The sequence below is a fragment of the Scyliorhinus canicula genome, chromosome 15, assembly GCF_902713615.1.
Source record: "Scyliorhinus canicula chromosome 15, sScyCan1.1, whole genome shotgun sequence".
Taxonomy (NCBI): Eukaryota; Metazoa; Chordata; class Chondrichthyes; order Carcharhiniformes; family Scyliorhinidae; genus Scyliorhinus; species Scyliorhinus canicula.
This window is the reverse complement of record NC_052160.1, coordinates 57,950,111-57,976,601: the sequence shown is the minus strand read 5'-3', so window position 1 is coordinate 57,976,601 and position 26,491 is coordinate 57,950,111. Positions and strand designations below refer to the sequence as shown.

Sequence of the window (26,491 nt, the reverse complement as noted above, 5' to 3'; positions counted from 1 at the left end):
CCACCCAGCCTGACTTTCCTCTGTAAGACCCCCCTCCGAATCAGAAGAGATTATCCCACCCAAATAAAGCCGCTCCAGCCCCCAGGAAGACCATAAAGCACTAAAACAACAATATGAATCAGGGCAGTATATTAATCTTAATCGCTTGCCAGAGACAATGAAAGGCTGTCCCATCTCTGCAAATCCCCCCTCACCCTACTCGCCAAATTAGTGAAGTTCAACTTGCAAGGCCACCCCCAATCCCACGCCACCTGGACCCCCAGACAGCGGAAGGTTGTCCTAGCACAATGAAAATGTAGCCCCATCACCTCAGATGCCCCCCTCAAGGGGCCACTTACAAAGTACTCACACTTCCCAACATTCAACTTATATCCCAGAATTCAGCCAAACCTCTCCAATATCCTCATAAAGTACCCATCCCTGCCCCAGGATATTACATACAACAAGAGATTGTCATCATACAAAGACACCCTATGCCCTATTACCCCCCCCCCCCCCTCCCCCATTCACAATCCCTCTCCATTTGTCTAAGGCCCTCAAGGCAATTGCCAATGGCTCAATCGCCAACGTGAGCAACAATGGACACATAGGACAACCCTGCCTCATCCCCCTGTACAACCTAAAGGTCCCTGAACTCAAGGTGTTAGTCCACACATTAGCAGACAGTGCCTCATATAACAGCCGCACCCACGACACAAGCACAGGGCCAAACCCAAATTTCTCCAGAACCATAAACAGGTATCACCACACAACCCTGTCACAGGCGTTTTCTGTGTCCAAAGACACAATTGTCTCCAGCTCTGGCCCCACCGCCGGTGCAAGAACACATTGAGTATCCGCCTCACATTAGACAGCTTCTTGCCCTTCATAAAGCCCGTCTGATCCTTCCCTACAACTTCTGGGAGACATGGCTCCAAACTTAATGCTAAAATCTTAGGTAGAAGTTTTGCATCCACATTAAGCAGAGAAATTGGCCAGTACGATCCACACTCTAGAGTCCTAATCCTTCTTTAGAAGTCATGATGTGGAGATGTCGGTGTTGGATTGGGGTGGGCAGTGTAAGAAGTCTTACAACACCAGGTAAAAGTCCAACAGATTTGTTCTCCACATACTCGTGCACCATCCCATTTATCCATGGACAACAGGTCAAACTGCATTTGCAGCTTCTTCCTGCATGCCCAAAGCTCTGGCATGGGATCACTTGCATTCTCTCTACCACAACAAGAATCTCATTCACCAGCTCCTGGCTCTCCTACCAAGCCTCCCTATCCAGATGAGTCAAAATGACGTCCCCCCCTAATCACCACCTTTAACCCCTCCCACAACGTGGAGGCAGAGACCATCCCATTCTTGTTCCATGCCACATAGTCCCTTATGGCCAAAGAAAACTTAGCACAAAACCTGAAGTCAATCAACAAACCCACAACCAACCTCTACCCCGTATGCTGCACCTGAACCACCTCCAGCTTCAAATACACCCAATATGGCACATGGTCTAAAATGGCCACCGTCAAACATTCTGCACTTTTTACCCCAGGGAGCAAAGTCTTACTCATAATAAAGGAGTTGATCCTTGAGCATACCTTCTGCACCATCGATAAAAACAAAAACTCCTTAGCCCCCCTCTGCCCTTGAGTTCACGAACCCAAATCTTCACGGATCCCATCTCCTCAATAAATGCCGCCAACACCATTGCCATCACAGAATGAGACAGCGACTTTGGCCTGGAGCGATCTAACCTTGGAGCTAAAACACAGTTAAAATCCCCTCCTAAAATCAGCTGGTGGATATCCACCTGGGGAATGGCAGCTAACATCATTCCAATTTGGGGTGTACACATTCATCAACAAAACTGCCTTCCCTCTCAGAATTCCTGTAGCCATCACATAATGATCACCCTGATCGGCCCCCACCGTCCCTGCCTGGAAACAAACCCTCTTGAAAACCAAAATCGCCACCCCACTTGACCTACTATCAAACCCGGAATGAAAAACCTGACTCACACAAACCTTCCGCAACTTGGTCTGATCCCGCAACCACAGGTGAGTCTCCTGCAAGAACACCACAATGGCCCCCAAACGTTTCTCACCCTCCTCCCCCTCGAATGAGCCATCATGGTTTAATGTTCCTACCCTAATTCCCGGATCCCCAGGTCCACCTAAGATGGCCCCTAGCCCCATCCCTAAGATGGGACAAAGAAAAGACTTTAGCACTCCCCTCCCCTCCGCCATAATCTACTGTCCCCTCCTTCCAGTCCCACAAACTACCTGGCACCATATCCCCCCCCATCCCTCCACCATACGAACAAATAGCTAGGCCCATTGTATCCCACCCCATCAGGCCCAACAGACAGCACTCCCCCCCCCCCCCCCCCCACCTCCACTCCCGTTCACTAGCTTCCCCTCTCCCCATCGCTAGCAAAATGGTCGCCAGCGAAGAACCCCTTCCAATATGCCTCAAAACCAACATCCAACCCCACCCCTTCTATCCCAAACACCCGAACAACATGCCCACCCCACTTATCATTAACCAGCCTCTTTCCCCTCCAAAACCCACACACCCATCCCCTTGTTTTTATTAAAACACCCCCTCTAAACAAGACCAAATACACCCAGCATACAAACACATATAATAATAATCTTTATTAGTGTCACAAGTAGGCTTACATTACCACTGCAATGAAGTTACTGTAAAAATCCCCTAGTAGACGTTCTCTGACCACCCTCAGAGACTCCCTAACTAAAGGAACCACCCTCAGAGACTCCCTAACTAAAAGTACCCCCCCAGAGGCCGCTAAGGAAAGAAAACCCCAGAGACCCTACAGAAAAGAGACCACTCTCTGGAAGCTGGAGAACAGTCCAGACAGCTCCGGCATATCAAAAAAATCATCTTTCAAGTCCATGGTGACCTGCAACCTCGCCAGGTACACCGCCCCAAATCACACGCCCTTGCTGTAGAAAACAGCCTTTTCCCTGTTAAAGGCCGCTCCCTTCTTAAGAATAATCTTTATTAGGGTCACAAGTAGGCTTACATTAACACTGCAATGAAGTTACTGTGAAAATCCCCTAGTCACCACATTCCGCCGTCTGTGCGGGTACACAGAGAGAGAATTCAGAATGTCCAGTTCACTTAACAGCTTGGGCGCGATTCTCCGCAAATGCGGCGAGTCGTAACGGCTGCCGTGAAACTGGCCGTGTTTCACGGCAGCCTCCGCGCCCCCTCCCGGGACCCGATTCTCCCTCCTGGGCGGGGCTAGCAGCGGGGCCCCGTGAAGCACGGCATCGCGGCCTTAGCGACCGTCGCTAAGTCCACGCGCCAAGCGTCACGCCGGCTGACGCGCACGATGACGTCAGCCGCGCATGCGCGGATTGGACGGCTCCAACCCGCGCATGCGCGGGGCCGTCATCTCCCTCGGCCGCCCCGTGGACTGATCCTGCGGGGCGGCGGAGGGAGAAAGAGCGCGTCCGTTACGGACACACTGCCCGTGATCGGAGGGCACCGATCGCGGGCCCATGCCCCCCTTGGCATCGGGGCCCTGGATGCCCAGAACGGGCATGTTGTGGCCGTTTTTACGACGGCAGCAAGCAGGTGTGTTTGCTGCCGTAGAAACGGCCGTAAAGGCCTGGGAACTCGGCCCATCGGCCTGGGGAGAATCGCTGTTCGCCGTAAAAAACGGCGAGCAGCGATTCATGTCGTGGGGCGGCCGTGGGGGGGGGGGGGGGGGGGGGGGGGCAGAATAGCGGGAGGGCGTGAAAAATGTCGGGGACGCCCTCCCGCTATTCTCCGACCCGTCGTGGGCAGCGGAGAATCGCGCCCACGTCTTTTGGAACTTGTGGGAGGAAACCTGAGCACCCGGAGCAAACCCACGCAGATAGATAGCGAACGTGTAGACTCCCCACAGTGACCCAAGTGGCAATCGAACCCTAGACCCCGGGGCTGCGAAGCAACAGTGCTAACCACTGTGTTATCGTGCCGCCCACCAGCTCAGTCTTAATGTCCTGATAAATCCACACCGTGAGCCCATCCCAATCGATATTCTGGATCCTCTTTGTCCAATCCATGACCCGCTCCTTCTGTGGGTAGTTATGAAAATGAATAATCACCGCCTGCGATGGCTCATTCGGCCTTGGCTTCTGCCAGACCTCTCGGTGAGCTCTGTCCATTCCTGGAGGGGAGAACACCTCATCCCCTCCTACCATCTGAGAAAACATCTCTGAAAAGTACTGGGTCGGTTTCAAGCCCTCCAATCCCTCTGGAAGCCCTCCAACTGGAGGTTTAACCACCTTGATCTGTTCTCCAGATCCTCTATCTTCAGCCTTGAAGCCTCTGTTGCTATCTGCCATCATCAGCAACTCAGCCTCCAACAAGGCAAGTTGATCCTCATGCTGTGACATGGCCTCCTCCACCCCTTTCAATGTGTCACCCTGCACTTTAACCACCTTCGAGGTCTTCACCAACTGCTCCTAAATCAGGCCCAAAGCTTCCTCGACAATGGCCTTAAAGGATTCTTTGATCTCCTTGCCCTGCCACTCAAACTGCCGATCCATTTGTCTGCAAAACTTCGCCATTATACAGCCAACACGTTCAAAGTAATGGGTGAGGGGCCATATTCTCTCCTTCACCTTCCTTCAATGGGCTACCTTCCTGAGCTTTCTAAGTGTTTGGCTTCTTTCTTTTTTGTTTATTTTTAGAAAATATTTTATTGAAGCATCTGTAATTTTCACAATTTAACATGTTGACATTTCTAAAACCGCGCAGGTCGACGCACTAAATACCCCCTAAAATAACAACAAACAATAAACCACGTCCCCTACTACTCCCGCCCTATCCCCAATTACCCGTATGCTAAATTCCCTGTCCTTATTTAACATTACATGCCTCCTGTTTTCCTCCCCACCACCTCTTCCTTTTCCCCCCTTACTGCTGACGTTTAGTTTTTGTTGAAGAAATCGATGAACGGCTGCCAACTCCGGGCGAATCCCTGTATTGATCCTCTCAGAGCGAACTTGATTTTCTCCAGACTGAGAAACCCTACCATATCGCTGACCCACACTCCTGACTTTGGGAGCTCCGAATCCCTCCATCTCAGCAAGAACCGTCTCCGGGCCACCAGGATGTAGGCCTCCCTCCCCCCCATTGCCCCCAGATCCTCTGACACCCCAAATATTGCCAATTCTGGACTCGGAGTTACCCTATCTTCCAGGACTTCATAGAGGTTACGGTGCAGAAGGAGGCCATTCGGCCCATCGAGTCTGCACCAGCTCTTGGAAAGAGCACCCTATCCAAGCCCACACCCCCACCCTATCCCCATAACCCAGTAACCCCACCCAATACTAAGGGCAATTTTGGACACTAAGGGCAATTTAGCATGGCCAATCCACCTAACCCGCACATCTTTGGACTGTGGGAGGAAACCGGAGCACCTCCAGAAACCCACGCACACACGGGGAAAACGTGCAGACTCCGCACAGACAGTGACCCAAGCCGGGAATCGAACCTGGGACCCTGGAGCTGTGAAGCAATTGTGCTAACCACTATGCTACCGTGCTGCCCATATGACTTCTGACATAACATCCGCAAATTCCCTCAGTTTCGGACAAGCCCAAAACATATGAACATGGTTGGCCGGGCTACCGTTATGTGGGCCCCGTGGACTACCTTGAACTGAATCAAGCTAAGTCTAGCAAAGGACGAGGATGCATTTACCCTTTTCAAGTCTTTTTCCCACAGTCCAGTTTCCAGCTCCCCTCCTAGCTCCTCTTCCCACTTCCTCTTCCCCTCTCTGATAGGAGCCCCTTCCCACTCTAACAATTGCCTGTATATCTCCGAAACCTTCCCACCTCCAACCCGTTTTTTTTCAATAGACATTTTATTGAGGTATTTTTTGGTCTTATGTTTGGCTTGTTTGTTGACGCTTTCAGCGTGCCTCCGTCAAGAAACATTTCTCTAAACCCACATTGCGAATTTGGTCATCAAAATCCCCCTATAAACTGGGTAAAAGGGATCAAAAACAAGGACCTTGCCAGGAGCCACCTTTTGTGCATCTTGCTCTTGCATGACTTCACCGGAGATCCAAAGTCTTGCATTTCTATAGCATCTTTCATGAACTTAAGCCATCCTAAAGCAGCTCCGGCATATCAAAAAATCATCTTTCAAGTCCATGGTGACCTGCAACCTTGCCAGGTACACCGCCCCAAATCACACGCCCTTGCTGTAGAAAACAGCCTTTTCCCTGTTAAAGGCCGCTCCCTTCTTAAGAATAATCTTTATTAGGGTCACAAGTAGGCTTACATTAACACTGCAATGAAGTTACTGTGAAAATCCCCTAGTCATCACATTCCGCCGTCTGTGCGGGTACACAGAGAGAGAATTCAGAATGTCCAGTTCACTTAACAGCTTGGGCGCGATTCTCCGCAAATGCGGCGAGTCGTAAAGGCTGCCGTGAAACTGGCCGTGTTTCACGGCAGCCTCCGTGCCCCCTCCCGGGACCCGATTCTCCCCTCCCGGGCGGGGCTAGCAGCGGGGCCCCGTGAAGCACGGCATCGCGGCCTTAGTGACCGTCGCTGACGCGCACGATGACGTCAGCCGCGCATGCGCGGATTGGACGGCTCCAACCCGCGCATGCGCGGGGCCGTCATCTCCCTCGGCCGCCCCGCGGACTGATCCTGTGGGTCAGCGGAGGGAGAAGGAGCGCGTCCGTTACAGACACACTGCCCGTGATCGGTGGGCACCGATCGCGGGCCCATGCCCCCCTTGGCACAGCCGTGGTACGGCCGTGCCAATCGGGGCCCTGGATGCCCAGAACGGGCATGTTGTGGCCGTTTTTACGACGGCAGCAAGCAGGTGTGTTTGCTGCCGTAGAAACGGCCGTAAAGGCCTGGGAACTCGGCCCATCGGCCTGGGGAGAATCGCTGTTCGCCGTAAAAAACGGCGAGCAGCGATTCATGTCGTGGGGCGGCCGTGGGGGGGGGGGGGGCAGAATAGCGGGAGGGCGTGGAAAATGTCGGGGACGCCCGCCCGCTATTCTCCGACCCGTCGTGGGCAGTGGAGAATCGCGCCCATGTCTTTCGGAACTTGTGGGAGGAAACGTGAGCACCCGGAGCAAACCCACGCAGATAGATAGCGAACGTGTAGACTCCCCACAGTGACCCAAGTGGCAATCGAACCCTAGACCCTGGGGCTGCGAAGCAACAGTGCTAACCACTGTGTTACCGTGCCGCCCACCAGCTCAGTCTTAATGTCCTGGTAAATCCACACCGTGAGCCCATCCCAATCGATATTCTGGATCCTCTTTGTCCAATCCATGACCCGCTCCTTCTGTGGGTAGTTATGAAAATGAATAATCACCGCCAGCGATGGCTCATTCGGCCTTGGCTTCTGCCAGACCTCTCGGTGAGCTCTGTCCATTCCTTTTATGTTTTTTATGTTATGTCTTATGTTTGGCTTGTTTGTTGACGCTTTCAGCGTGACTCCGTCGAGGAACATTTCTCTAAACCCATGTTGAGTATTTGGTCATCAAAACCCCCCTATAAACTGGGTAAAAGGGATCAAAAACAAGGACCTTGCCAGGAGCCACCTTTTGTGCATCTTGCTCTTGCATGACTTCACCGGAGATCCAAAGTCTTGCATTTCTATAGCATCTTTCATGAACTTAAGCCATCCTAAAGAACCTCACAGCCAAGGAATTACTTCAGACGGGTAATCGCTGTTATATAGGTAAACATAGCAGCCATTTTGGCACCACAGCAAGCTTCCACACACAGCAATGCACTGAATGGCCAGCTAAGGGATTGAGGTTGGGTCATACTGTTCTGAAAGTAATCAAAGTTTCACTGGAGTGAAGGTACCCCCACAACCGTGAACCTCACCACTGTTTATTCTGTGTTTGACAAATACAGTCAGAAAAGTACAGGAGAAAATTGAGCTTACATTTGACATACGGTATGATAATCAGAATTCTCAATGACCAAAAATATCACTTTTATGTAATGTCTTGACTGGAGAATCAGCCTGTGAATCACAAAACAATACCCGCATTTATGCAGCACCTTTCATCATGTCCCAAAACACTTTACAGCAAATAAAATACTTTTAAAGTCTGGCCACAGTTGTAATGCAGGTAAAGAAGTAGCCAATTGTGCACAGCAAATTCGAATAAACGGCAATGAGACCATGACCAGGTAATCTGTTTTAATGAGGTTGGTTAAACCAGGGAGAAATCCAAGGCTCTTCTTCAAATAGTGCAAAGGGATCTTTTGACACAGACATGGTACATAGAACTTTACAGTGCAGAAGGAGGCCATTTGGCCCATCGAGTCCGCACCGGCTCTTCGAAAGAGCACCCTACCCAAGATCCACATCTCCACCCTATCCCCATAACCCAGCAACCCCACGGGCAATTTTGGACACTAAGGGCAATTTATCATGGCCAATCCACCTAACCTGCACGTCTTTGGACTGTGGGAGGAAACCAGAGCACCTGGAGGAAGCCCACGCACACACGGGGAGAACGTGCAGACTCCGCACAGACAGTGACCCAAGCTGGGAATCGAACCTGGGACCCTGGAGCTGTGAAGCAATTGTGCTAACCGCAATGCTTAGTGTGCTGCCCTACCTTTGTTTTCATCTTCCAGGCAGGCAGTTTAACTTCTCATCTGGCATCTCTGACCAAATAGCACTCCCTGAGTGCTCCACCAGGATTTTCAGCCAGGATGAGGGGATGGCAACCATTTTTTTTTCCTGAAGAGACTTTTCAAAAAATAAAATTGCCTAAAATAAAGGGTGTGATCCAACGGCCACGCTGCGCCTGAAAAGCAGATCGTCACAGCGCAGTGTGGCTGTTCAAAGCCGGGAGACCCCGTTCCCAGGATCTACCTGGCTCGCCTCGCAAGACGTTGCAATGTGAATCATGTCCACAATAGGCGGGATCACTTTTTGCCAAATATGTATATTAGAGTGAGGTAGTTAGCCTCACTCTAATGTGCAGATTCTGAAGTACCTGAAGCTTTGGGATTCAACCCCTCTGCCTCAGAGACCTCGGGTGAGTGCTCTTCAGCACTGGTCACCACAAACAGGGACCAGATGGAACGGCACCCGTGGGGCTCTACCAGGCGATTGGAGGCCCCTAGCTGCATACCCTTTGGTCACGGTGGTGTCCTAGCACTGCTGGTGCCCCCTGGCAGTGCCACCTAGGTGCCATTCTGGCACTGCCAAGGTGTTCAGGGGCATTGCCAGCTGGCATGGGCATTGCCAGGGTGCCAGGTTGGCACTGCCAAAGTGCCATGCTATATTTGTTTGCCCGTGCAACCGGGCTGGGGTTGCCCAGTATGGGTGTTTTAGGGAGGGGCTGGGGACTCTCCCATAGTGCGCTCCACTGTACAAAACAGGGCTATGTGCGGCCTTGACCGCGCGTTCCCCGTGTTTCTCGGCACTGGGAGCGCTCACTAGGGGACTTTGCTCTCCTTTGGGACGATTGCGCCCAAAATGTACTGGGAGACACTGGACAGATTTCAGCATTTCAAAGCCAAAACTTGGCAAAATGCCAAGTGCCATTGGTAGAATGCACAGTTTGCGTATGAAAATATTGAATTAATGTATCAGTAGAAATTAAAAAATCGGAATTAAAATAGACCGAATTTTGATTCTCACTTTTTAAAAAACATTTTGTGTTCATAACTTTGTCAATAATGTCATCTTCAAAACAAAGTTTAACTTAAGAGGTGCAGAATTCAAATAAATCTTTTGGCTATTGAATCTCATGACTGAAAGTGAAACTTTGAATAACACATTCGGAACAATTTATCATCTCAGTTTTATTAGAAACAATAATGGTGACAATCACAAAACCCTCAAATCTGTAAGTATGGTGTATCTCTACCATTCAAACTGGTGTATTCAGGGCTCAATGATATTTTTTTCTTAAAATAATCATGTGAAACCGTTAATTGCAGCAAAACTATGAGTCTTTTATCCGCACAATAAAAATACACCTCTCACTTTTCTTGACTTAATCATTTTTAGGATTTTTGGAAACGTTTAGGGGGGCAGTGAGGGGGGATGACATATGATGTTAAAGATCCACATGCAACTCTGGAAATGCAGGTTCAGACCCCTGGTCTGGATTGTGTCTAGCGTGGGTATTAAATCCCCAACCTTCTAACTCAGAAGTAAAAGTGCTCCCATCTGAGTTCTGTCGGTTCCCCAACTATAAAAGAATAAACATAATAATTACGTTAAACCACTGGAGGAAGGCTCAAATTAAACCAACTGAAAACAACTTGTATTCGGGCAAGATGTTCTGGCCTCTCCGTGGCGTATTTCTTGGTGGCAGGAACTGGCCCACCATTGGCTGGCGGCAAGATCTTCTGCTCCCACCGCTGTCAATGGGATTTCCCATTGAATCCATTTCACACCGATGGGAAACCCGCGGAAGGGGGGTGCCTGATTGGCAGGACCGGAAGATCCCGCCAGCGTGACCAGCCGGAAGATCTCACCCGTTGTCCTTTTTTTGCTCCCAAATCAGCAATTGTCTCAGTTACTGGCAGTGCACCCATCTAATCCAAAGCAGATGGTCTGGTCATTATCATGATGCTCCTTGTGGGATCTTGCTGTGCACAAATTGACTGCCGCATTCCCCTATATTACTGCCAAGGTGACAATATGCTAATGACAGGTTTAAGCCATCTTATTATCTTTAAGTTATTCAGGATGTTAATAAGACGCATACAGTTTAATTACAGCATTGATTACTTGGCCAAATGCTTTATTGAAATAAATGTTTTTTTCTTGCTCTCTTGACTCAGCCTAACACTGATGGACTGTTTGAATTGCTGGTGGGTGGTTTCTTCTACTGCCTGGGAATGCTTTTCTTCAAGAGCGATGGCCGGATTCCCTTCGCACACGCAATATGGCATCTCTTTGTGGCCATTGGAGCAGGCATCCACTACTATGCCATCTGGAGGTATCTGTACCACCCAGCCATGCTGGAAATGAGGACTTCCAAGTGATCAGATTGCAATCTGCGAGAAGCAGTGCACAAAGTGATAGAAACAAAATGAACACCACTAACAAAAATGGTTTGAGAACATTACGAGGATCTCTGCAGGCCATGATGTGGAAGTGTGAAGATCAAAGCCAGACATTCCAGGATCTTTTGTAGGTCTTTCAGCACTGAATCGCCAACTCAAAGGCCAGTATTAAACACAGACACAAACACAGATATACAGATGGAGATATGCACACAGATACAAACACATGCACACAGACACAAACATGACACAACACACATGGACACTCAAACACACACATGCACCGACACAAACACACAGAGACAAACAGATATGCAAACACAGGCATACACACACATACAGATGGATAGACACACAAACGCACAAACAGACACACAATGGCATTCCTCTATGACTGGACTAGCTTTTATAGCTACTCGATAATTTTCCACTAACCATGGAGTTTTATAGTCATATTTCTCTCAAAGAAACTTGAATTCTTATTAGCTGTGCATATTTGCCAGACACAGTTATACCTTAATAGATTATTTTTCTGTGAAAAGTACAAGTAAAGGTTGTGTTTTCAAGGATGTTCTTTATTCACCTGTGAACCAGGTAATGGACTGGATCTGCCAGAAATTGGCACAGTTGTATACCTGTTATGTTGTCTTAACTTGTCAGATTTTGGAATATTTGCCCATAATTATTGATATAAACTGCAATTATAACACATTTTGCTCAAGGAATAGACAAAGGCAGGGTAGAAATTGGACCTCATTGCACTCATTCTCCAGGATAATGCAATGCTCTGTGCCCCTAGGGTTCCTAAAATACATTTGATTCTGTATTGTCCTTGGATGATTTACAGACATCCCATCCTTGAGACGGTCTGAGGCCTCTTGAATAACTATTGAGAGGCCTGATGCCTTTTTGAGGAACCCTCCGCAAGATTAGTCAGTGCAGGCATCGGGCTTGTTCCGCTCAGGTTTTAGTATGATTGCTGCGGCCTAGTCAGTAACCACCACCAAAAAGTATAAGTATTCCTGTTTTTAATTTAGCCTCCTGTGGAGCAGCATTGCTTCTTCCAGCTCCTAGACCTTTCCCGAAAGTTTCTGCCTACTCACAATCTCCTCCATCGCCCCCACGCCCTCACTTTCCAGGTTACCTTAAAGTTGCTATCCATGAGAGAAATTGGGGGTTGGGGGGGGGGGGGGGGGGGGGGGGGGGGTGGTTGATGGCCGGTAGGGGTATTCGCTTCTCCAGAGATAGCTCGCTCGTATTTGTAAAATGAGATCTGAGGTCCAATTTCAGGTTGGTTTTAGGGATCCTAGTTCCAGCACGGCACATCATAGCCGCAGGGAATTATTAGCCCAGCACTTCAGTGGGCCATGGGGCCTTTAACACAAGAGTTTTTTAATGCCTTTCTATTTCCTATTTTCTTGCCTCTTGTGAGTGCCAAGTCTTTCTGAGGAAGCTTTCCAGTACCTCACTCCATGTGACCACTCTCCATAGCAAGGCAGCAATTGTCAACAAGTTATTGGGGGGGGGGGGGGGGGGGGGGGGGGGGGGGGGGGGGTCATTACAATTGAAACCCCTTAATCTCCACATCTGCAGGAGTCAGTGGACAGCAAACAAGCACAGTGGATTTTTTAAACTTCCCCACTGTTACACCAGGCACACTGAGGCCATTTGGCCCATCCATATAGCCATGGATTGAGCCAACTCAGCACATATCAGGGATCGAACCATGGACCTGCCAGTTTATTCAGCTCAGTGTTAGGCAGTGCCTTGACACAACTACTCCACCCGGGGCAGTCCTGCCTACTTTCTTTCATGTATAAAAGGCGATACTTTTCTGTAAATTTTATATAGAGCTTTTTTATGAATTCTGTCGTATTTAAGAAATATCCACAGTGGACTGAAAAGTGGCACAATTACATTTCCGCACATAAAAAATGGCTGAGTTAAAGAAACTTGCAGACAGCAATTGCCCTTGAAAGGAGAAATATCCCAGTCGCAAACTCTTGCTCATTCAGGTGTAGAAATACATTATTAAAGTCATTTCCCAAAAACATTTAAACACCTCTTTCTAGTTTAAATATGGGTGACTGTCACTCTTGCTTGCGATGGGAGGGTAACTGCTCACATATTGAACGCTGACTGTAAAATCCGAATGTTTCTCTCTGTGTGTGAACAAATGCTCTTTTCAGAGATATCTTGAGGTAAATCTTAAACTTCTTAAGATCCAAAGTCCAAAGATGTGCAGGTTAGGTGGATTGGTCATGCGAAATTGCCCTTAGTGTCCAAAAAGGTTAGGTGGGGGTTACTGGGTTGCGGGGATAGGATGGAGGTGTGGGCTTAAGTAGGGTGCTCTTTCCAAGAGCCGGTGCAGACTCGATGGGCTGAATGGCCTCCTTCTGCACTATAAATCCTACGATTCTATGATTCTATATGGGCAAGGAGTCACCCCAGTGACTAAGGATCAAAGAAATGGGGTTTGGTGTGGAGAGGGGGAATTATTCTTGTTGGTCCATGTTTCAGACATACACAAAAGAGATTATATGAGCTACAAAATCTTCCATACCTTTGGCACTTTTCCCTGAAGGGGTTTCCTTACCCTGCAATGTTTTCTCCTGTTCGCCTCTAAACTGATACACCGTATGCAGGCATGTCCAAGTGCTACATCGCAATACTGACTCTTTCTGTCGACAGTTAACAAAAGTCACAGGGGGGAATTATATGGGTGTAAAAGACGTGAACAGAATTTAGGTCGGAGGTTTCTGAAATACTCCTGAGAAATATTGTTCACGTTTTGCACACCACCACGCAATAAACAGGACCAGGCTGTCATGTTGCACAGATGGCCCGTTTATACCATTCATAGAATTCCTAACAAAATGCAGAAAGAGGCCATTCAGCCCATCAAGTCAACACCGACCCTCTGAAAGAGTGGCCTACCTGGGTCCACTCTCCCGCCCTATCCCCATAACCCCACCTAACCATTGGTCACTATGGGGCAATTGATCATGGCCAATCCACCTAACCTGCACATTTTTGGACTGTGGGAGGAAACCCACGCATAAAATGGAGAGAATGAGCAAGGCTGGAATTGAACCTGGGTCCCTGGCGCTTTGAGGCAGCAGTGGTAACCACAGCGCCACTGTGCCGTCCTCTATGCACCACAACATTGTCGGTTTCCAGTGTACTCCAGCTTACCATTCCGGGAAAGTCCCCATAGTACTCATCTTTTTTGGCTGAATCCAGAGTGAAAGAAAGAACTTGAATTTATATTGCTTCTTTCACAACCCCAGGATGTTCAAAAGCACTTTACAGCCCGTGAAGTACTTCTGAAGCGTGGTCCCTGTATTACTGTAGGAAACCCAGCAAACTCCCACATGCAGTAATGTGATAATGGCCAGATAATCTGTTTTTTTAATCCAGATTGGATAAGGGATAAATATTGACCAGTTCATCAGGGGGAACTCCCCTGCTCTTCTTGTAAATTGTATCATCGAACCTTTTACCTTTAGTGGGCAGACAGGCCTTGGTTTAACACCTCACCTGCAGGACAGCACCTCCAACAGTGCAACCTCCCTACAGTGCTGCACGAGTGTATTAACCTACATTTTGTGTTCAGGTGTCTGGAGTGGGATCTGAACTCTCAACCTTTTGACTCAGATGCAGTGCTGAAACCAATGCTGTCTTCTGTCCACCTGCTCTATGCAGACAGTATAAGCAGGGTTGGTGAGTTTTTTGCAGGAGTCTGGTCAGTAACATCTCTAATTCACAGACACAGAGCACAGATGGAGGCCATTTGGCCCATTATGCTTATACTGACTCCTTGAAAGAGCTAGTCAATTAGTCCCACTCCTCCATTCAGTCCCCAGAGCCCTACAAATGTTTTCCTTTTCAAATATATGACCAATTTCCTTTGGGAAGTTATGATTAAGTCTGCTTCGACCAGTGCTTCAGGCAGAACATGCCAATTCCAGATCATAACAACTTATGTCAAAAACTCCTCCTCAATTTCCTTCTGATTCTTTAGCAATTAAAGGGGCTGGTTTAGCACACTGGGCTAAATCGCTGGCTTTTAAAGCAGACCAAGGCAGGCCAGCAGCACGGTTCATTTCCCGTACCAGTCTCCCCGTACAGGCGCCGGAATGTGGCGACTAGGGGCTTTTCACAGTAACTTCATTGAAGCCTACTTGTGACAATAAGCGATTTTCATTTCATTTCATTTTCAATTAAATCTGCCTTTTCTGGCTAATGTCCCTCCTGCGAGAGGGCACGTTTCCTCCATTCATTATATTATAAACACCTATAAAATCTCCCATACCCTTCTCTGCTGCTTTAAGGGTGATGCTCGGGTTCGAATCCCAACACAGCACATAGTGAAATTTGAATTCTATAAAAATCTGGAATTAAAATTCTAATGATACCCATTAAACCATTGACTTCCGGTGGCAGCATGTAGGTGGAAGTCACACATTGGGTGGCTCCTGCTCGAGACTCTGGTTTTTGGAGCTTAACGCCTGGTTTCAGAAGCAGGTTTTGAATAAACTGGTGCGGGAAGGCATAAGGAAGGTGGGGAATGTCGAAGACCCCCAGAAAAAAGCCGCTGGGAAGAAGGGGGCGAGTGAAGGTCCGTCGTCGAGCGCACGGGTCAGCCCTGCAGCAGGAAAGATGGCGGAGGTTGGATTGCTGGGTGGGGCCGCGCCCCTCACAGTGGAAACTCTGACCGAGCTGATGACCAGAGAATTCGAGAGGCAGTTCACTAAGGAGGTGCTGCGAAACGAGATGGCGGCTGCGATGAAGGAGTGGGTGGAGGAGGCGATAGCCCCGGTGAAGTCGGTAGTGTTGAAGACATTGGCTCAGGTACGGGAGCAAGCAGAGAGGTTGAGGGGGATGGAGGAAGCTCTGTCACAGCACAGTGACCGGTTCACCTCAATGGGCGAGGAGCTGCGGAGGGTGGTGGAGGCCAACAAAGGACTAAGAAGGTGGAGGACCTGGAGAACAGGTTGACGCAGCAGAATTTACAAACTGCGGGCTTGCCCGCGGGGGTGGAGGGCCCGAGGCCGACTGAGTACTTCATGAAGATGCTGGCAGAGTTGTAGGGGGAGGGGGAAGAACCCTCCCGATATGAGCTGGACAGGCCTCATCGGTTGCTCAGGCCCAAGCTGAAAGTAAACAAGCCGCCAAGGGCAGTTTGAATTTGCTTTCACAAGTTTCAGAAGGTCCTGAGTTGGGTGAAACTAAGGTGTGAGATGAAGTGGGAAGGAACTGGTATTTGAATATATTTGAATATGACGGTGGAGCTGGCAAGAAGGTGGGCGGCCTTCGGACGGGTGAAGGCAGCACTGTACAGTAACGGTGTGAGGTTTGGTGTGGCTCTACCCAGCGAAGCTGAGGGTGACCTACAACTCGAGAGACTTCTACTCCGAGATGGTGATGGTACCGGAGGTGTTCATGAAGGCCAAAGGACTGGGACTGAAATGAGGGATGAGATTGGGATTGGGACTTGAACTGAGGGGAGAGAGCCTGTGCTCAGCCTTTATTTCTCGTTTCGGGTTGTAGTTTATTTTGTATTTGTGGGGGGAACAGGTGGGTTTTTGGGTTGGTTAAATGGGAAAAGGTAGTTTACCTTTGTTATAGCTGACAGTTGGGTACAATTATATTGGGCTTTGGGGCTATGGTGGTTTTCTAGGCCGTGGTTTTGCATTGGATTTGCTTGTTTGTCATTGTCTATAGGGATCGGGTCATGGGGAGGGGATTGGGGGGAGAGGGGCGCCTGGGCAGGGGCCTCCACAGTAGAAAGTGAAGGGAGTGTGGTGGGGGAGGGGCCGTGGTCATTTAAAACCATGTCGAACAGGTTTCGATGGGTCTGGGAGGTGTAAAAGGTGGGGGAGAGGATCGATACTGGGAGATGTGTTCTCAAGAGGAAGTGGATGGGGAGATTCTGAGAGGGGAGAGGGGTTCGACGGTAACAAATAGACGGGGCGGGTCAGGTCCGAAGAGCAGGGACCGGGGCTATAATGATGGCGGATAGGAGGGTGGGGGGTAGTTTGTGAGAGACCCCTGTCAGAATAGTAACGTGGAATGTGAGGGGGTTAAAGGGACCAATGAAGAAGTTGAGGGTTCTAACTCTTAAAAGAGCTTAAAGGCTGATGTGGTGATGTTGCAGGAAACCCATCTGAGGATGAAGGATCAGGTGAGGCTTAGGAAGGGTTGGGCGAGTCAGGTTTTCCACACGGGGTTCGATAGCAGGGCTCAGAGGGGTAACGGTATTGGGGGATAAGAAGGTGAGGTTTCCGATGGAGGTGGTGGCAGATCAGAGGAGCAGGTTTGTGATAGTGACGGGGGCGTTAGAGGGAAGGTTGGTGGCACAGGCGAGCGTATATGGCCAAAAATGGGATGATGCAAGGTTTGTGACGAGGGTGCTGGGTGCCATCCCGGATCTGGATAACCACGTGTTGATAGTGGGGGGATTGGAATATGGTGCGGGAGAGGTCTCAGTCATGCTCACTGGCCCGGGTCAGGGAGGGAGGGGGGGGGGGGGGGGGGGGGGGGGGGGTTGCCGGGTTTTGGGGGGGGGGGGGGCGCTGACTGGGCTCATGAGAGAGATGGGAGGAGTGGACCCGTTGAGGCTCTTACACCCGAGGGAGTGGGAGTATTCGTTTCTCATCCCCGTACATGAAGTGTACTCAAGGATAGACTTTTTCATGGTGGGGAAGGCGCTATTGGCTGGGGTTAGGAGGTTGGAGTATTCAGCAATAGTGATTTCGGACCATGCTCCGCATTGGGTAGATGTGGTTTTGGAGTAACGGATGGCCCAGAGGCCGGGGTGGAGAATGGGCGTGCGGTTGTTAGCGGACCGGAGTTTTTGAGATAAGATAGGGAAGGTGATCGAAGAATATCTGGGGTTTAGTTACACGGAGGAAGTTTGCAGTCGGTGGTTTGGAAGGCTCTGAAAGCAGTAGTGAGAGGGGAGGTGATCTTGTTCAAGACTAAGGTGGACTAGGAGGAGTGAGAGAAGCACCAAAAACTTGAGGTGGATAGGAGGTGTGCGGGGGACCTGGACCCAGACCTCTTGGACAAGAGAAAGGAATTGCAGGTGAGGTTCAACCAGTTGTCCAAAGGGAAAGCAGTGGGCCAGTTGAGAAGGGTGAGAGGAGCGGTCTATTAGCATGGGGAGAAGTCAGGGCATATGTTGGCCGGCCAGCTCCGGAGGGAGACGGCGGTGAGGGAGATAGTTCAGGTGCGGGATAAGATGGTGAAGTTGGTGGTGGCCCCAGAGCAGATCAATAGAGTACTTGAAGAGTTTTATAAGGAGCAATATAGGTCAGAGCCACTGGGAGAGGAGCGGGAGATGAGGGAGTCCTGGATGGGTTGGACTATCCAAGGCTGGATTTGCGAGTCTGGAGTTAGGAGAGAAGTATGCATTGGTGCAGGGGTAAGGCTTTAGGTACCTGCAGGTTCGAGACATCGCAAGGAAGGTTTTCCCAACCTTTCAGATAGCGATGGCCTCGTCGTTGCTGGAGGCGGTCTGTTAGTGGGAGGGCAGGTTAAGAGGTTGTTTCGGTGATCTTTTGTTTATTCGTTCATGGGACATTGCATCGCTGGCTAGGCCAACATTTATTGCCCATCCCTAATTGCCTTTGAGGGGGCATTTAAGAGTCTACCACAATCTATGGGAGGATCCTGGAGGAGGACAGGGTCCAGGATTCTCCCTTCTAGGGACTAAGTCCCCGCGCCGGCGGGAGAACCGGCGCCAACACCATTCCGGCGCCAACAGCCCCCGAAAGTGTGGAATTATCCGCACTTTCGGGGTTAGGTGGACGCCAAAGGGGTTTGTGCCATTCCAGTGGTGCCGCAGGGCTGGCATGATCTCGGGTATGCGCGGAATTGCCGGCGTGATTCCGCACATGCGCAGACCAGCTGGCGTATTTTGGCCCAAGCGCAGGGGGTTCTCTTCTCCGCACGGGCCATGGCAGAGCCTTACAGGGACCGGCGCAGAAGGAAGATGTGCCCCACGGAACAAGCCCACCCGCAGATCGGTGGGCCCCGATCGCGGGCCAGGCCACCATGGCCCGCCCCCCCCCCCCCCCCCCACCCCCCGGGGTCGGCTTCCCCGCGCCCCCCTGGGGGCCGCCCCCGCCGACTTACCTGCCAGGTCCCGCCGGTATATGAGTTGAGTGATTCACGCCGGCGGGAGTGGCCAAAAATGGACGGCCGCTCGGCCCATCGAGGCCCGGAGAATCGTCGGGGGGGGGGGGGGTCACTGCCAACTGCCCCCGACCGGTGTGGCGGGATTCCCGCCCCCGCCCAAAAAACGGTTCTGGAGAATACGGCAGCTGGTGTCGGGGCAGCGGGGCGGGATTCACGCCCCCCCCCCCCCCCCCCGGGGATTCACCAACCTGGAGGGGGGTCGGAGAATTCCTCCCAGGGTGTCTATGAAGGGGATTAAGGCAAAGTGGGAAGAGGATCTGATGTGGGGGGATGGAAGAGGGATTGTCGTGTGAGGCATGGCGGAGGGTAAATGCCTCGAACTTGTGTAAGAAGCTGGGGTTAATACAGTTGAAAGTCATGCATTGGGCACACCTCACAAAATCAAAGATGAGCCTGCTGTTCGAAGGGTTGGAAGATGTCTGTGAGTGATGTTTGAGGGGCCCCACAAACAATGTTCATATGCTTTGGTCCTGCCCGAAGCTGGAAATGTTTTGGAGAGGACGGAATTTAGCACAATCTTGGGGGTCTTGCACATGGATGTGGAGCCCAGTCCCCTGGAAGCCTTTTTGAGGTGTTGAGCCAGCCCTAGTTGCAGGCAGGAGTGGGGACGGATGTTTTAGTCTTCCCTTGCTGATCGTTCACAGGCAGGTCCTGTTGGGGTTGAGGTCAGTCTCTCCGCCCTGTGCCTCGGCGAGTCGGGGGCCCTGATGGAGTTTTTGACCCTGGAGAAGGTGAAGTTTGAGGTGGGGGGAGGGGGGGGGGGGGGGGGGGGGGGGGGGAGAGGGGGATGGTTGCGAAGGAGGATTCTATAATTCTTGGTGTCAGTTTATTATGCACTTTTGGGAGTTGGTTACCGTTGACTGCTGTGGGGAGGGGAATAGGGGGGAGGAGGGGTTGGGTTTAGAGGGAATTATTTCTTTTTTATACTGTTGGGTTTGTTTTCATTTCTCTTTTGTATGGTGAAATGACGAAAATATGGCAAATACAAATATTTTAAAAAACAAACCATGAAACCATTGTTGACTGTCCTAAAGACCCATCTGGTTAATGAATGTCCTTTAGGGAAGGGAATCTGCCATCCTTACCTGGTCTGGCCTACATGTGACTCCAGATCTACAGCAATGTGTGAGACTTTTTAAAAATTCCCTCTAAAATGCACTCAGTTCAAGGATAATTAGGGACGAGCAATAAATACTAACCCAACCAGAGAGGCAGAGGCCCACAGTCTATGTGAGTAGAATAAAGCAGGATCCTCCGTTTTATCGACAGAGTGTTGCTGCCATTGTAAACGCCAGAGCGTTTTACAACGGCATCATCTGGCCGCTAGGAGCAGCGATCCCTCAACCCACAGGGGGCCAGCATGGCACTGGAGCGCTTCACACAGCTCCAGCTGCCGATACAGGCACCAGCACAGCCGGCTCGGGTCCACGCATGTGCTTGGGTTGCCATCTCTGCATCGGCCCCCACGCAACATAGGGCCCTCCCCGGAATTAGCCCGCCCGCCGATCGGTAGCCTCCGATCGCCGACCTGGCCACCGTGGAGGCGCCCCCCGCCCAGCGATTCTCCGATCCGGCACGGGATTGGAGAATCCCGCCCAAGAAGTCCCAACTTCTGGGGCGCGAGTCTCCGATGCTGCGCTGGTTGGGAGAATAGCGGCCCGCGCCAGTTTTTCACGCGACGTCAGTCCGACGCCCTCCCGCTATTCTCCCAAACGGCCAAATGTGTTCCATCGTGTTTCTCGCGCAAAAACACGGAGAATCGCCCGATGCACCCAAAATGGCGATTCTCCGGACCCCTGCTATTCTCCGGTCCGGGTGGGCCGATGTTCCGACATCGTGATGCCAGGTCACGACGTCGCCGTCCATACCTGCTTTTTAAAGTCGCAGCCAGTCGTGCTGGCTGACGAGCAGTGAGGAGGTGAGCGGACCGTCCCGGAGTCTCCGCAAAAACTGGGGAAGGCATTCCCGAGAACGCAGTGGCCAGTGGGGGGGGGGGGGGGGGGGGGGAAGAGCGAGTAGTGGGGGGGGGGTGAGAGAGCGAGTAGTGGGGGGAGGGGGAGGAGAGGGAGAAGTGGGAGGTGGGGGAGGGGGAGAAGTGGGAGGGGGGAGAGGGAGGGAGTGGAGGTGGGAGGGGGGAGAGGGAGTGAGTGGAGTGGGTCGTCCACCCCCGGAATCAACATGTCAGCCGCCCTGCCATGGCAGGATGGTCACGTGGACACGGCCGCTGGTTGCCCTGTGGCTGATGGGCACAGGCCACTGACGCACCGGTGAGGAGGACGTTCTTAACTGACCGTTGGATGCAGAAAGTGACCAGGGGTTAGGCTGGCCGCGTGTCAGCAGTGCGACCAGGCCACCGGGACACACAGGTATCCCGTGGCAGGCGGCTGCCAAGGTGTCGAATAACCTCCGTCTAATATGTTGTTTCTCTGCCCCCCACCACCCTTCTGTAGGTGACGATAATGTATTCTAACCAAACAGCTATGTTCAGCGCAGTGGTTGGGGCCGCTGCACTGCAGTTGGACATCCAGCAGCGTCCACAGCCACATCCCACAGTGGATGCAGGGGCAGCTGCAGCAGCAGAGGGAATGGCCGCGGAGTGGCCCGTCGTCGAGCAGCATTGGGGGGGGGGGGGGGGGGAGGAGGAGGAAACATTGATGGTGGAGCCAGGGCGCCAGAGGCGACGATCGAAGCCTAGGGTGTTCCGTGCCCGGATCTCTTTCGAGACAATGCCGGACATCATCTGCAGGAGGAGACTCCGGTTGAGCAGAGAGACGGTCGCACATATCTGTCACCTTGTGGCGCACCTCGCCCCACGTGGAACGGGAAGAGGACACGCAATCCCGGTTGCCGTCAAGGTGACAGTGGCACTTAACCTTTATGCGACCGGCTCCTTCCAGTCTCCGAGTGGGGACCTATCCGGGATCTCGCAGTCATCGGGGCACAGGTTCATCCGGGATGTGACCGACGCCCTGTTTGCCATCGCCGACCGCTACATCACCTTTCCCGAGGACAGATTAAATCAAGAAGCATGAGCCCGTGGATTTGCCAACGTGGCCGGGATACCAATGGTCCAGGAAGTGATTGATTGTGTTCACGTCCCCATGTGCCCGCCTGCAGGCAACAGGGAAGTGTTCACAAACAGGAGGGGGACATACTCCATGAACATCCAGGTAGTATGCGACCCCCACATGAAGATCATGCACGTGTGCGCAAGGTTCCCTGGGAGTGTGCATGATGCGTACATTCTTGCGCAGTCATTCATCCCTGCTATGTTTGAGGAAACACCCCCCGGCTGAGGGGCTAGTTGCTGGGCGACAGGGGTTATCCACTGAGGTCTTGGCTGATGACGCCCATACGGAGGCCTCAGACCAACGCGGGGACCCTTTACAATGAGGCTCATGCAGCAACCAGGGGTGTGGTGGAGCGCTGCTATGGTCTTCTGAAAATGCGATTCAGGTGCCTGGACCTCTCCGGAGGAGCCCTGCAGTACCAGCCTGAGAGGGTTGCTCGCATTGTTGTGGTCTGCTGTGCGCTGCACAACATCGCGATGCAGAGGGGAGATGCCTTGGTGGAGGATTCGGAGGGAGAAGCCACTGGCAGTGGTGCCAACACGGAGACTGAGGAGGAGGAGGTGGAGGAGGAGGAGGAGGTGGAGGAGGTTGGCGGTGTGTCGGGTGCAGCACACACACATGACCCGGGTGCTGGTAATGTCCAGGAGGCTGCACGACGGCACTGGTGAGGACAGCGGGCACATGACGTGTTGGTGGCTGCACGATTCACGCGCCGCGTGCGACGGCACCGCTGAACACTACCACCTGCATCGCCAGTCGTGCAGACGGTCAGCACACAACTCCCAACACCGCCCCCCCCCCCCCCCCGCCCCGCCCAGCACTCCCGCTCCGTGTACACTGCTGCACTTTGAGATCACCCTTACCACTGCGGCACAACGGTATGCCACGACATTGATGGCTGTGTCAGCGGGTGTGATCAGTGCCATGTGGAATGATGACAGCCCGCTCTGCGATGAGCTGTGAGCTCAGAATCGTTAGACAAAGTCTGACTCATGGCAATAGCTGAACCATCCATCTCGGTGGTCACTGAGTTCGTCAGGGACACTCCATCACGTGCCCGCGTGGGGTAGCTGTGGGAGGGAAGGGACTGCACACCCGGCACCGAAGTTTCACTGCTCATCAACCCCAGCGACACTTGGTCACCATCACGATCCCCGTGGCCACGGAAAAATCACACAGTCTTACAAGTTAGGTGCAACAGTGAGTTTAATGGTGAATATTAAGTACAGATGCCCTAGCCCCTACAACTAAACTGTGCCCTTCACCCATGTCAATTTACTCTGTGTCCCTCTTCATTGCCTTATGGGTCCTGCCACTACATCTAAGTGAATCCCCAGATGGTACAGCAGGAGTAGAGGTGGACTGCTGAGAATCACGCCCCGCGACATGTCTCCCCGTCGGCACTCGTTTCCTGGCGCGACCCGGCCTTGATGGGCCAGGCTGCTCCGCGGGCGTTTCGGATGATGTGGTACCACCCTGCTCTGCCCACTGCCCACCCGATGCACCAGGGATGGGACGGGGGGGAGGCCGAGTGTTCAGGGACGTCCTGTGATGGAGTTAATGGGACGGGCCCCAGAACCTCCTCCTCCCTCGGGGAACCCGGTGGCCCCCGGGTCTCACAGTGGGACGGAGGTGTGAGCGGGGAGGTGCCCCGTTGCCCCACCGACACCTGGCGCTGCCAGTCCTGGAGGCCTGCAACGGTTTCGACCAGGGTCCGAAGGTTCGCTGAGACGGAATCCAGGGAATGAGACATTCCCGCCAGGGACTGTGCGACCTCAACCTGTGAGTGCACAACGCCATCCAGCACGTGCGTCAGGCGGTCGATGCTCTCCGCGACTGACTGCTGGGACTAGGCCATGACCTGGTGAGACTCGGCCAGGGCCCGTAGCGCACCGGCAATGTCATGTTGGCTCTGGCGCATTGCTGCTTGTGAGAGGGCAACCCTTCCAGGGCCATGGATGACGCGTGCACGTTAAACCCAACGCCTTGCATAACCTGACCCATGACCGATACCGTTTCACCCATTGCCTCGACCGCGGACGCCACCCGTGCAGTGTCGGCCTGGGTGGCTGCCATGAGCGGCACCACTCCCTGCTCCTGGACGCGGTTTGACGACTCTAACTGCATCTGCAGCTGCTGGAAGACGGCCCTCAACCCGTCATTGTGTCCCTGGGTTTCAAAATGCATCGGCTGTCCAGGTGGGTCGAGTAAATCCAGGAACCCGGGAAACGTCTGGCCGCCAGCTGGATGCTGGGCCTGGGCTGCCCTCTGATCGTCCAGCCCTTCGGCTGCTCCGACCTCCACCTGCTGTACCGGCTCAGCTGTGTGGTGCACACCAGACCGTGACCCAGGAGGCTCATCACTTAATTGCCCAACCGAGGTGAGAGTCTCTGGGATGGTGGATGGTGTGGGAGACAGCAGTGCCGCAAGCTCTAGGTCCTTGTCCGTCATATAATCAGCAGTGTCCTCGTCCCAGTCATATCCCAGTGCAGGCCGCACACGGCCCATGTACGGTTCTGCGTCAGGTGAGTCCGTTGACTGTGTCACCGTCCTGTGTGCGTCCTGCTCGACGGTCCCGGGTTGGGAGGATGGCACTCCTGGCTGACCTCCTGCCACCCTCTGGCCCTGGGTGTGGTGGTCGTTGCGAATGGCGCCTGTGTGTGGCACCAGACGGCCCTGGACGTTCGTCAGCACGCCCGAGGGAACAAAATAATACGGGGTTAGTTAGACACGCTCGGCCGGGCGTAGGATGGTCCAGTGGGTAGAGAGTGAGGGGACAGTGGATGGGGTGTCCAGTGGGTAGAGTGTGAGGGGACAGAGGATGGGGGGTCCAGTGGGTAGAGTGTGAGGGGACAGAGGATGGGGGGTCCAGTGGGCAGAGGGTGAAGGGACAGAGGATGGGGGGTCCAGTGGGTAGAGTGTGAGGGGACAGAGGATGGGGGGTCCAGTGGGTAGAGTGTGAGGGGACAGAGGATGGGGGGTCCAGTGGGTAGAGTGTGAGGGGACAGAGGATGGGCTGGGGGGGGTTTTCATGCAGGGTTGTCTCACTTGGTTCTGCGCCTCCAACCTCGCATTGCGCGACCTCCCGGGTGGCAGATCCCCCAGCAAGGTCCAGTGCCCTGTGCTCGAACACTGTCAGGGGGGTGCAGCATGGGTGAACCCCCTCCAGTTCTGTTGCGCTCCCGGCTGTTGTGAGCAGTCTTGTCCTGTTGGGGGGAGGGGGGGGGGGGCATAGATAGAGCATCACAATTAGGCGGGTATCATCAGGGCGTTCAGATATTGGCACAGGTTGGGGGGAAAGTTGAAGCTACACCATGGCATCTCTCCAGGGGGTTGCAGCGCTCATGTGGGTCTGTGACAACTTTGTTAACCACCCTCCACTCACTCTTGTCCCTCCTCTCCTCCCACTCCCCTCCCCCTCTCCCTCATGCCCGGGAGGGGGAGGTGGGTGATGAGGGACATGGGGGGGGGGGGGATGGTTGTGATTCAGGGGCACCCTCGTGGCACTTACCCTGGCAGCCCTGGTGAGGTCGTGGAGCTTCTTGCGACACTGCTCTCCAGACCGAAGTGTCTGTCCCACAGCACCGACTGCCGTGCCCACCTCACGCCAGGCCCGTCGCACGGTGCTGGAAGGGTGGTGATTCCCTCGTCTTGGGCGGATGATGCCCCTGCGCTGCTCCACCTCATCGAGGAGGGTCTCGACGCCCGTTTCACCGAACCTCGGGGCGGCCCTCCGTGGCTCCGACATTTTCATCCCCTCCCTTGTTGTCGTCGCTCGCGCACTTTTACAACGTGGAGCGGCGTCATTCGGGCGACATTCGGGTGTCGCGGGCTTCAGACGTCACCCCCACCGTGTTTCCCGCGGCCCCGCTCCTAGCCCATTTCCGGGCCAGAATCGGTCGAGATCGGGGCTGTTTCGCGCCGTCTTTCCCGATGCGGCGAGGCATCGGAGAATCGCGCCTGTGTTGTTAGCTTCCTACTTAATTCTTGTCTGGTGCTGTTGGACTAAACAGCTGATGACTCAATGGTTTCAATTGTTTAATCAGGATCCATTAACAGTCCTTTACTTTAACTAGTCCCTTCCCCAATCCCATTGACGTTGAGCATTTTTATTTCGAACTGAGGACTGGTATCACCCAAAGTAATGGTTACACAATATTGAACTATCAATGTTTTTCTTAATTCCCT

At 52.6% G+C, this 26,491-nt stretch overlaps 1 protein-coding gene across 2 annotated transcripts in view; it reads left to right on the top strand.

Moving 5' to 3' along the window:
* Positions 1–12,189, top strand: part of mmd2a (monocyte to macrophage differentiation-associated 2a) — a 168,960-nt gene extending 156,771 nt beyond the window's left edge. For both annotated transcript variants that reach the window (XM_038821048.1, XM_038821047.1), the window contains one exon: positions 10,803–12,189. In XM_038821048.1, the coding sequence (XP_038676976.1) occupies positions 10,803–10,992 (190 nt within the window). In that variant the 3' untranslated portion in view covers positions 10,993–12,189. The remainder of the gene's footprint in view (positions 1–10,802) is intronic.
* The last annotated feature ends 14,302 nt before the right edge of the window (positions 12,190–26,491 follow it).